The sequence below is a fragment of the Chiloscyllium plagiosum genome, chromosome 13 (assembly GCF_004010195.1).
Source record: "Chiloscyllium plagiosum isolate BGI_BamShark_2017 chromosome 13, ASM401019v2, whole genome shotgun sequence".
Taxonomy (NCBI): Eukaryota; Metazoa; Chordata; class Chondrichthyes; order Orectolobiformes; family Hemiscylliidae; genus Chiloscyllium; species Chiloscyllium plagiosum.
In genome coordinates, this window is record NC_057722.1 from 26108204 (window position 1) to 26120162 (window position 11959).

At 42.1% G+C, this 11959-nt stretch overlaps 1 protein-coding gene across 3 annotated transcripts in view; it reads right to left on the reverse strand.

Moving 5' to 3' along the window:
* smc4 (structural maintenance of chromosomes 4) overlaps positions 1-11959 on the reverse strand; it is a 52980-nt gene that overhangs the window by 15713 nt on the left and 25308 nt on the right. For all 3 annotated transcript variants that reach the window (XM_043702072.1, XM_043702070.1, XM_043702071.1), the window contains exons 10-11: positions 9996-10160; positions 2957-3190 (exon numbers count right to left, since the gene is read on the reverse strand). In XM_043702072.1, coding sequence (XP_043558007.1) covers positions 2957-3190; positions 9996-10160 — 399 coding nt within the window. The remainder of the gene's footprint in view (positions 1-2956; positions 3191-9995; positions 10161-11959) is intronic.

Consider the following 11959-nt stretch of genomic DNA (forward strand, 5'->3'; position numbering starts at 1 on the left):
CAGGAGGCTCCCAAGCACTGATGATGTCGCCTAGCCAGGGGACGAAATGTTTGCAACAAAAACTTCCAACTCGGCGAACAGAACCACAACAACGAGCACCCGAGCTACAACATCTTCCCTATAGCATAGACCAGAACTGAACAGAGTATTCCAGAAGTGGCTGAACCAACATCCTGTACTACTGCAACATTACATCCCAATTCCTGAACTCAATGCACTGACTAATAAAGGCAAGCGTACTGATGACAATGTCCAATGAATTCGAACCAGTTTCTTCCACACCAATTTTTAAGCCACATGATTACCTATAACATATCATTCACAGTGAAGGTGGCAATCAGAAATTGCAGCAGGATCTTGATCAGCTGGGGACTTGGCTAAGAAATGGCAAATGGAGTTTAATATAGATAAGTGTAAAGTGTTGTATTTTGAAAAGTCAAATCAAGGTAGGAATTTCATAGGGTCTTAAGGCGTGTCGTGAAACCTTGGAATTCAGGTGCACGGTTCTCTGAAAGTCGAGTCACAAGTAAACAGACCAGTGAAGGAGGCTTTTGGTACACTGGCCTTCAGTCAGGGCATTGACTACAGAAGTTAGGAAGTTATTTCACAGTTGTATAGGATGTTGGTGAGGCCACACTTGGAATACGTGTTCAATTTTGGTCATCTGATCTAGGAAGGATGTTACTAAGCTGGAAAGAGTGCACAAGAAATTTACAAAGGTGTTGCCAGGACTCAAGGAACTGTGTTATAGGGAGAGGTTGGACAAGCAGAACATTTTTCTTTCAAGTGTAAGAGACTGAGGGATGTTCTTATAGAAGTTTATACGATCATGAGACATGGAAAGGGTGAATGCACTCAGTCATTTTGGGAAATAGAGGACGGGAGAGCATCAGTTTAAGGTTAGAGGGGAAAGAATAAATGAAAATCAGAGAGGCAACTTTTTTTTTTAAAAAGAGGGTGGTACACACATAGAATGACCTGCCAGCAGAAGGGGCTGAGGTGAGTATATGAACATTTAAAAGGCATTTGGAAAAATCCATGGATAGGAAAAGTTTGGAAGGATTTGAGGCAAGTGCAGGGAAATGGGGTTAGCATGGATGGACATTTTGGTCAGCACAGATCAGTTTGGGCCAAAGCAACTGTCTCTGTGCTGTAGGACTCTGACCACAATATTTTTGACGCTGTGCCAATTTGCTCATGACTCAGCTGCTAATTAGAAATCAATACCGTTTCAATTTAACCTCTAGCTGCTCATACACTCGGCAGAAGAAAGGGTAATGGCCTAGTGGTATCATAGGTGGAGTTTAATCCACATCCAGGTAAGGTCCTGGGGACTCGGGTTATAATTTCCACATGACAGAAGATGGAATTTGAATTCAATAAACATCTGGGAATAAGAGTCTAATCATGACCATGAATCCATTGTCAATTGTCAGAAAAACCCATCTGATTGACTGTTGTCCTTTAGGGAAGGAAACTGCTGTCCTTACCTGGTCTGGTGTACATGTGACTCCAGACCCACAGCAATCTGGTTGACTCGTATCTGTCCACTGGGCAATTAGGAATGGGGAATGAATGCTGGCCTAGTCAGCAACACTCATACCATGAATGAATAACAAAGAAAACCTCTTGATTCTTTCTACCTGTATCATTGATACCTACATGGACTGCAACAGCTTTCCCTTCCCACTCCAAGTTCCTCGGCAGACCCAGATGAGATATTCTGAATCTGGCACCAGCCTTTGGGACTTTCGATCTTGGCCACAGAGAACTGGTTTAATCATTAGGAAACCAATAAAATGAAACTAAACAAAACGTTTTAAGATTGTATCTTTACTTTGATGGCTTCAAAAGGACGGTGCAAATTTTAAGCAAAGATGAACATAATATCAACATTATCCATCTTCCATTCCTCGGATTATACGATTCCTGATTACAAATACATTTCTCTTTTCTCCTCCATCTTGAATGGCTCCCTGTACCATGGTACTATAGTTAGTTTGCTTGTCTTCCTTACAGTCCCCCACTCATCCACATTGGCATCAAGAATTTCAAACCTGTCAGACAAACTCAACAGCTGAGGCTCCTGAAGCTCTACCTCCTGGATTCCTCTGCCTTGCTCCTCATCACTCTTCTGTCCCTGACCACTGACTGAATTTAAAGCAGTTAATCTCAGGGGTGTGACTGTCTCCTGAAACATTGCATTCATGTAACTCTCCTGTCCCTGATGGGTCACTGTTTTCAAAGTTCGGATTCCAGCTCATCAACTCTAAAACAGAGTTCCTCAAGCAAACAACACTTACTACAGATGTGGTCACTATAAATCACAGTGGGGTCCAGCAACTCCCACATCATAGCCTGGCATCTCTATTTTAATTTTTAGTTCTTAATTTGATTTTTAAAAAATTCTTACTGGTCTTTTAGTTTGTAGCCTGTAAAAGTTTTCACTATTTACCTTCAATCTGAAAGTAACGTAGAATAGATTGTTAAATTAGTAGCTATTACCAAACGAACTTAGTTTACCTACAATTTCTGGGCCCCTGAACTTGGGCTTCAAATAACCAATTAAAATATCCGACAAATTATGAGCCAAAAATAAAGCAAGGAAAAAGCACCTCATCAAGGGCCCCCTCTTGTGGTGCAAAGGTAATGTCCTTACTCCCGGACTGAGAGACCCGGATTCAAGTCCCAAACGATGTACTCATTCGGGTTGTCTCTCATTCTGGTTGGGATCTCTCCTTACTGACGAGGCTTACTAATCCAGAAGAAAAAAGAAAATCTTTTCTTGAATCTTTTAATTTCCCTTCAATTGAAATGCCCAGATAGAGTCCAGTATGACACTGCTTCAGAACACTGCATCTACGCAAACTTTAATCCATACCATTAATAACTCAATAGAAGACATTTAATTTGCTAATACATACAATCAAAATACAAACAAACCTACTCATCTCACCTTCAGCAGTTCTTGCTCACACTGTGGTATTTTTATTTCCATGTCTTTAATTGTTGCCTTTCTTTCTTTAAGTGTGTCAATATTAGTAGCCAGGGTTTCCTTAGCCTGGTTGAGTTGGTCCAAAGCAAATTTGTGCTGACTTAGGTAGATATCTAGTTCAGACTGAGCCACATCCATCTTTGATCTACTCTCATTTACTGCTTTACTCAACTCCATGAGTTCCTTCTCTTTTGTCTATAAGATGGTTGAGAAAAAATATAAAGAAAACACAAATATTAACAAGCAACCGACATAAGTTCACTTTTTCCAAGTTTGTTTAATTTCAACATAGATTTGTTTCTAATTGAAAGATATTTCAATCAGCCGAACATCTCGATTTTGCACACAGGTCTGGTCTCCTCTACACTGGGGAGACAGGACACCTTCTTGTGGATTGTTTCGGAGAACATCTCTGGGACACCTGCACCCAGAAACCCCACTACCCTATGGCTGAACACTTCAACTCCCCCTCCCACTCCATCAAGGACATGCAGGTCCTGGGCCTCCTCCACTGCCAAACCATTATCACCTGATGCCTGGAAGAAGAATGCCTCATATTCCACGACGACATAGGTCTCCAAGCCCTCCTTTTTTGCTCTCACTGTCTCAAACAGTGCCCTTCCACCAACACCCTCATCCACCTGGCTGAACTGGTCCTCACCCTCAACAACTCCTTCCAAAACAAAGGTGCATGGGACCCAACAATGCCTGTCTGTTTGTCGGGTACATGGAACAGTCCATCTTCCGCAGTTACACGAGCACCAGCTTCCACCTGTTCCTCCGCTGCATCGATGACTATATTGGCACCACCTCATGCTCCCACGAGGAGGTAGAATAGATCATCAACTTTACCAACACCTTCCATCCCAACCTCAAATTTACCAGGACCATCTCAAACATGTTCCTCCACTTCCTGGACCTCTCCATTACCACCTCTGATGACTGACTAACCACAGACATCTATTACAAGCCCACCAACCCCCCACAGCTACCGAGGCTACATATCCTCCCACCCTACCTCCTGTAAAAACACCATCCCTTATTCCTAATTCCTCCGCCGCATCTGTTCCTAGGATGACCAATTCCACCTCAAAGTTCCAGATGGCCACCTCCTTTCAAGATCGCAACTTCTCTTCCCATGTGGTCCTCCAGCGCAACTTCTCTTCCCACGATGTCCTCCAGCACATCTCCTCTACTTCACACACGACTGCCCTTGAACCCTACCCCTCCCAACGCAACAAGGACAGAACCCCCTTGGTCCTCACCTTCCCTTGTACCAACCTCCGCATACATCGCATCATTCTCTGCTACTTCCGCAACCTCCAAACGGACCCCAGCACCAAAGATATATTTCCCTCCCCACTCCTATCAGTGTTCTGGAGAGACCATCCCAATGCGACTTCCTCGTCAGGTCCGCGCCACTAGCCCACACTCCACTCCTGGCACCGTTTCCTGCCACCGCAGGAAGTGCACAACCTGTACTCACACCACTCCCCTCACCTCCGTCCAAGGTTTCAAGGGACCCTTCCACATCCGTCAGAAATTTACCTGTACTTTTACCAATATCATTTACTGCATCCGTTGCACCCAATGCGGTCTCCTCTACATCAGGGAGATAGGATGCCATCTTATGGATTGTTTCAGAGAACATCACTGGGATACTCTTACCCACCAACCCCACCGCCCTGTGGCTGAATTTTAACTCCCATCCCACTCTGGCAAGGACATGCAGGTCATGGGCCTCCTCCACTGCCAAACCCTTACCATTCAACGCCTGGAGGTAGAATGTCTCACCGTATTTGAATGCACGAAACATTCACAATGAAGGTGGACCAAATAACAAAAACAGTGAGTGAGTGAGTAGAATATGATTGTGATTACAAAGTATGGCTCTGAAGTGACCAAGACCGGGAACTGGCCTTCCAAAAAGTGTTCAATTTTTAAGATGGTCAGGCGAAAAAGCAAAGGAGGTGGGGTGTTACTTGTAAAAGATGACTTCAGTGCAAAAGTGAGGTAGGATACTGTCACAGAAAACGTTTATGCAGAATTAAGAAGCTAGGGAAGCATGTAGCCAAGAAGCAACCAGGAGTAGAAAACATGAATGGGAGATGTCTACAGGCCTTCAAATGGTCGCACTAAGATAAGCAGGAAATTAGAGATGTATGTAGCACGGTTCTTATAATGATTATTTATGATATTGATCTAACATATACAATTGGCAAATCACAATTTTTATTTTTAAGACCCGTACAGACTCGCTTAGATTTGGTGCAATGAGTAGGAGTTAAATTAACAATCTTGCTTGAGAAGTTCTTTAGGGGGAAACTAATCTATAACATAATAAAATATTACAGCAAATGGCAGAACCCTTAAGAGTTTGATATGTAGGGGATCTGAGTGTGCAGGTCCACAAATCACAGAAGGTGGCAGCACAGGTAGATAAGGAGTTGAAAAGGCCTATAGCATGCTTACCTTCATGGAAGGGGCAGTGAGTATAAGACTGGTCAAGTTATGCTGCAGTTTTGGACATACAAACATGGAAAAAAGGCGTAGGAGTAGACCATTTGAGCATGCACCATCATTCAATATGACCATGGCTGATCATGCAATCTCAGTATTCCATTTCCACTTTCTCTTCATACATTCACTCCCTCTTGAATATACATAATAAACTGGCCCCAACAGCTTCCACAGTTTCACAACTCAGTGAAGAAATTCTTCCTCCTTTCAGTCCTAAATGGCTTACCCGCTACTGTGACCACTAGTTCTGTACATCCCCAACATCGGGAACATTCTTCCTGCATCTAGCCTGTCCAGTTATACAGTCACAGATGTACAGCATGTAAACAGACCCTTCGGTCAAACACATCCATGCCAATCAGATATCCTAAACTAATCTCGTCCCACTTGCCAGCCCCTCTAAACCTTTCCTATTCATATACCCATCCAGATGCCTTTTAAATGTTGCAATTGTACTAGCCTCCACTACTTCCTCTGGCAACTCATTCCATACATGCAATGCCCTCTGCATGAAAAAGGTTGCCCCTTTGGTCCCTTTAAAATTTTTCCCCTCTCACCCTAAACCTATGCCCTCTAGTTCTAGACTCCCCAACCCAGGGAAAAGACCCTGTTTATTTATCCTATCTGTGCCCCACATGATTTTGTAAAACTTTATAAGGTCATCCCTCAGCCTCCGACACTCCAGGGAAAACACCCCCAGCCTATTCAGTTTCTACCAAAGCTCAAACCCTCCAACTCTGACAACATCCTTGTAATTTTTTTCTGAACCCTTTCAAGTTTCACAACATACTTCCGAAGTGGCCTAACCAATGTCCTGTACCGCAACATGACCTCTCAACTCCTATACTCAATGCTCTGACCAGTAAAAGGAAAGCATACCAAATGGCTTCATCAGTATCCTATCCACCTGCGAGTCCACTTGTTGAGTGCCTTACTGAAGTCCACATAGATCATGTCCACCGCTCTGCCCTCATCAATCTTCTTTGTTGCTTCTTCAAGAAACTCAATCAAGTCAGTGAGACAGGATTTTCCACGCATAAAGCCATGTTGACGATCCCTAATCAGTCCTTGCCTTTCCAAATACATTTAAATCCTGTCCCTCAGCATTCCCTCCAACAACTTGCCCACCACTGATGTTAGGCTAACCATTCTATAGTTCCTTGGCTTTCCCTTACCACCTTTCTGAAATAGTAGCACCACATTAGCCAACCTCCAGTCTTCCGGCACCTCACCTGTTACCAACAATGATACAACTATCTCAGCAAGGGTCCCAGCAATCACTTCCCTAGCTTCCCACAGAGTTCTTGGGTACTCCTGATCAGGTCCTGGGGACTTATCTATCTTTATGCATTTTAGGACATCCAGCACCTCCCCCTCTGTAATATGGAAATTTTTCAAGGTGTCACCATTTATTTCCCCACATTCTATATCTTCCATGTCCTTCTCCACAATAAAAATTGATGCAAAATGCTCATTTAGTAACTTCCCCATCTCCTGCGCCTCAACACATAGGATGTCTTGCCGATCTTTGAGGGGTTCTATTCTCTCCCTAGTTACCCTTTGTCCTTTATGGATTTATAAAAACCCTTTGGATTCTCCTTAATCCTGTTTGCCTAAGCTATCTCAAGTCCCCTTTCTGCCCTCCCAATTTTCCTCCTAAGTGTACCCCCACTGCCTTCATACTCTAAGAATTCACTCGATCTCTGCTGTCTATACTTGACATATACTTTCTTCTTTTTCTTGACCAAAACCTCAATTTCTCTAGTTATGCACATTGCCTACACCCACCGGTCTTGCCCTTCACCTTAACAGGAACATACAGTCTCTGGATTCTTGTTATCTCATTTTCGAAGGCTTCCTATTTTTCAGCCGTCCCTTTACCTGCGAACATCTGTCCCCAATCGACCTTTGAAATTCTTGCCTAATATCATCAAAGTTGGCCTTCGTCTAATTTAGAACTTTAACTTTTAGATTCAGTGTATCCTTTTTCATCACTATTTTAAAACGAATAGAATTATGGTCACTGGTCCCAAAGTCATCCCCCATTGACACCTCAGTCACTTGTCCTGCCTCATTTCCCAAGAGTAGGTCAAGGTTTGCACATCCTCTAGCAAGTACCTCAATACAAAAATCCCGATGGTCTTCTGATTTCATGTGTTTCTACGAGATTCGCCCCTCATTCTTCTAAGTGCCATCAAAAACTTTAGTTATGCAACACTTGGAATATTGTGTACAGTTTTGGTTACCACACTACAGGAAGGATGTGAATGCTTTCGAGAGGGTACAGGAAAGGTTCACCAGGATGTTGCCTGGAATGTGGGATTTTAGCTATGAACAAAGGTTGGATAGACTGGGTTTGCTTTCACTGGAGCGCAGGACTTTGAGGGGCGACCTGATAGATATTTAAAAGATTGTAAATAGCATGGATTTGGTGGAAAAGGTGGGAGAGTTTAATAGAGATGTGCGAGGTAAACTTAATAAACTGGCTAACTTCATTAAAAGACATGACACTGAACAGGTAATAGGTAATATGTAAGGAATGAATGCATACTTTGCAACAGTCATAGATTCCATTTGCCCAAAAGAATAAACAGGAAAGTGACTCAATAATAGCTAACAAAATAAATGAAAAGGATAACATTAGATCCCAAAAAACAAATTGTATAAAAAGTTTCTAGAAAATAAAAGCAAGCCTGAGGACTGGGAGGAGTTTAGAATTCAGCAAAAGACCAAAAGGGGAAAAATGCAGTCCAAAAGTATACATGCAAGGAACATATAAACGAATTGCAAAGCTTCTAAGAATATGTAAAAAGAACAAGATTAACACAGACAAATACAGGTACCTTTGCAACTATAATGGAAGAATTAATAATTTGAAAACAAGGACTGATACAGCAATTAAACCAGTACTTTAAATCTGCCTTCATAGGAGATAACACAAATAATTTGCCAGAAATTATAAATAAGCAAGGGTCTATTGGGAAGATGACACAAGGGAAGCTAGTACAGTGAAAAAAAAAGTGGTGGATAAATTAAGAGTTAAAAGCTGCTAAACCCCCAAGACATGATAATCCAAATCCTAAGGCATGAAAAGGAAGTGCCATGTAAAGGGTAGATGCATTCGTTGTCATTTTCCTAGATTCTATAGTATCTGAAACAGTATTGGCAAATTCAAACTCAACCGCGTTACTGCAATAAAAAGGGAGGAAGAAATGGAGGATTACAGACTAATTAGCCTTACATCTGTAATAGAGAAATCGCTTGACTCAAAGGATTTGATAACAGGACATTTAGAAAATATCAATGGAACCACACAAAGTCAACAACGATTTACAAAATGGAAATAAAGTTTGATAGAAATATTGGAATATTTTCCCCCCTCCAAGACCCAACCAGTAGAATAGACGAGAAAGAATTAATGGATGTGGTGTGTTTGGACTTTCTCAAGCAATTTGATAAAGTCCTAAAGAAGAAATTAATGTGCAAAACCAAAGCACATGGGATTGGCATCCTTATACATCAGTCACCAAAAGCAACCATGCAGATGCAGCAAAATGTTAGGAAGGCAAATCAAATGTTGTCCTCCACTGCAACAGGGGCAGAGTACAGAAGCAAGTAAATTTTACTACAGCACTCCAAAGCCCTTGTGAGACTAATTAGTAGTGTGTGTAGTTTTGGTCTTCTGACCTAAGAACTGATAAACCTACCATAGAAGGACTGCAAAGGTGAATTCCTGGGATGTCAATTTTGTCATAGGAGGAAAGATTGGTTGACCAGGCCTGTATTTATAGGAGTTTAGAAGAACAACAGGGGATTTCATTGAAACAAGGTACACAGGGATTGGATTGGATGCAAGTTTGATATTTCCCCATCGTTGGGCCTTGAAAATCAAGGGGGTCAACAGTCTCAGGATACACAGAAGGTTGGACTGAGATGAGGAAATATTACTTCACTCAAAATGTAGTAAACCTGTGGAATTCTTTACTGCACGATGGCACAGTGGTTAGCACTGCTGCCTCACAGCGCCAGAGACCCGGGTTCAATTCCCGCCTCAGGCGACTGACTGTGTGGAGTTTGCACATCCTCCCAGTGTCTGCGTGGGTTTCCTCCCACAGTCCAAAGATGTGCAGGTCAGGTGAATTGGCCATGCTAAATTGCCCGTAGTGTTAGGTAAGGGGTAAATGTCGGGATATGGGTGGGTTGCGCTTCGGCGGGTCAGTGTGGATTTGTTGGGCCGAAGGGCCTGTTTCCACACTGTAAGTGATCTAAGATCTAAGCTAAGGTTGCAGAGGCCAGGCCACTTAATATACTTAATCTAGGATATAGGTGTCAAAAAGATATTAGGAAAGCTTAGAAATGTAGCACCAAGGTGGAGGATCAGCCTTTCGTGTTGCATGATAGAACCGTATAGACCAAAAACGTATATTTAAATTTGCATATAAACATCCCCTATTGGAAAGATACTAAAATTATATCTAACCTCTTTATCTTCTTGCAAACCCTTAGTCTCCTGTTTGAGAGTGTCCATTACTTTTTTTAGCTTCTCTTCTTCCTTTACTTTATTTTGTTCAAGCTGTTCTCTTTTAGCTGTGGCATCTCTGATGGTATTTTCATTATCACCCGGTATACTCTTCAACTCTTCCAACTTAAAAGAAAATTAACAAAAGAAACAAATGATACCAAAAATATTTAGTACCACAGCAGTGATTATTAATAAAAATACTTCACTTTAAAGGATCCATAAATTACAAAATGTTGGAACAAACAAAATTATGCGTGACAATTTAGGCAATTACAAGATCATGTCTGAAACACAACTGCATTTGCCAGATATTACCTATGGAAATTTTCCTGCTTTTTGACAAATTACATTTGAGTTAAAAAAAGTGTGGAAAGGTACAATGTCGCTTCAATGGGTGTAACAGTAGGAGTAATTCACTTTCATTTTCATCATTATTCAAGTAAAGCAGACCATCTGCCCAACGTTTTTTATATTTTGAGGGATGGGGGAAGCTTTATGCTTAGAAACTGATTATATTGAACCGAAAACAGGCCTTACAATCCAACAAGTCCAGACTGATGTTTCAAGTCTTTTTTTGTTCTTTCTCATGTAACACGATTAGATTAGATTACGTACAGTGTGGAAACAGGCCCTTCGGCCCAACAAGTCCACACCGCCCCGCCGAAGCGCAACCCACCCATACCCCTACCTAACACTACGGGCAATTTAGCATGGCCAATTCACCTGACCTGCACATCTTTGGACTGTGGGAGGAAACCGGAGCACCCGGAGGAAACCCACGCAGACACGGGGAGAATGTGCAAACTCCACACAGTCAGTCAGTCACCTGAGGCGGGAATTGAACCCGGGTCTCTGGCGCTGTTAAGCAGCAGTGCTAACCACTGTGCTGCCCTATAGTACAATTATTTCCTTCTCCATTATATCCTGATCTATAAATTTACCTCAACCAGTTTCTATAGTAGAGTTCCACATTTTATCTGTCTTATTGTTTAAAATACCTCACTATTAGATTAGATTCACGATAGCATGGAAACAGGCCATTCGGCCCAACAAGTCCACACCAAAGAGTAACCCGCCCTAACCCATTTCCCTCTGACTAATGCATCCAACACTATGGGCAATTTAGCATGGCCAATTCACCTGACCTGCACATCTTTGGATTGTGGGAGGAAACTGGAGTACCCGGAAGAAACCCATGCCGACACAGGGAGAACGTGCAAACTCCACACAGACAGACAGTCACCCGAGGCAGGAATCGATCCTGGGTTCTGGCGCTGTGAGGCAGTAGTGCTAACCACTGAGCTACCGTGGTTGATGAGTGTGGGTTTGCATGGTGCTGGATGAATGGATGATATGTACAGTAAAATAGTATTTTACAATAAGATTGAGGAATCTTCCCATGACCAACTCACTGGTACACTAAGTTTTTCCAGATGAGCTAAAATTCTTCAGAAGTCAATCATGGTACGTGGGGGATAAAACAGGAAGACTAACAGTTTTTTTTAAATAATCCAGAGAAAGTATATTTCTGTCAGGGTGAAAGGAAAGACTGGTAGATATAGGGAATGCTGGATGACTAAAGACATTGAGGGTTTGGTTAAGAAAAAGGAGGAAGCATATGTACTAACAGTTTTTTTTAAATAATCCAGAGAAAGTATATTTCTGTCAGGGTGAAAGGAAAGACTGGTAGATATAGGGAATGCTGGATGACTAAAGACATTGAGGGTTTGGTTAAGAAAAAGGAGGAAGCATATGTCAAGTATAGACAGGATAGATCGAGTGAATCCTTAGAAGAGTATATAGAAAGTAGGAGTATACTTAAGAGGGAAATCAGGAGGGCAAAACAGGGACATGAGATAGCTTTGGCAAATAGAATTAAGGAGAATCCAAAGGGTTTTTACAAATATATTAAGGACAAAAGG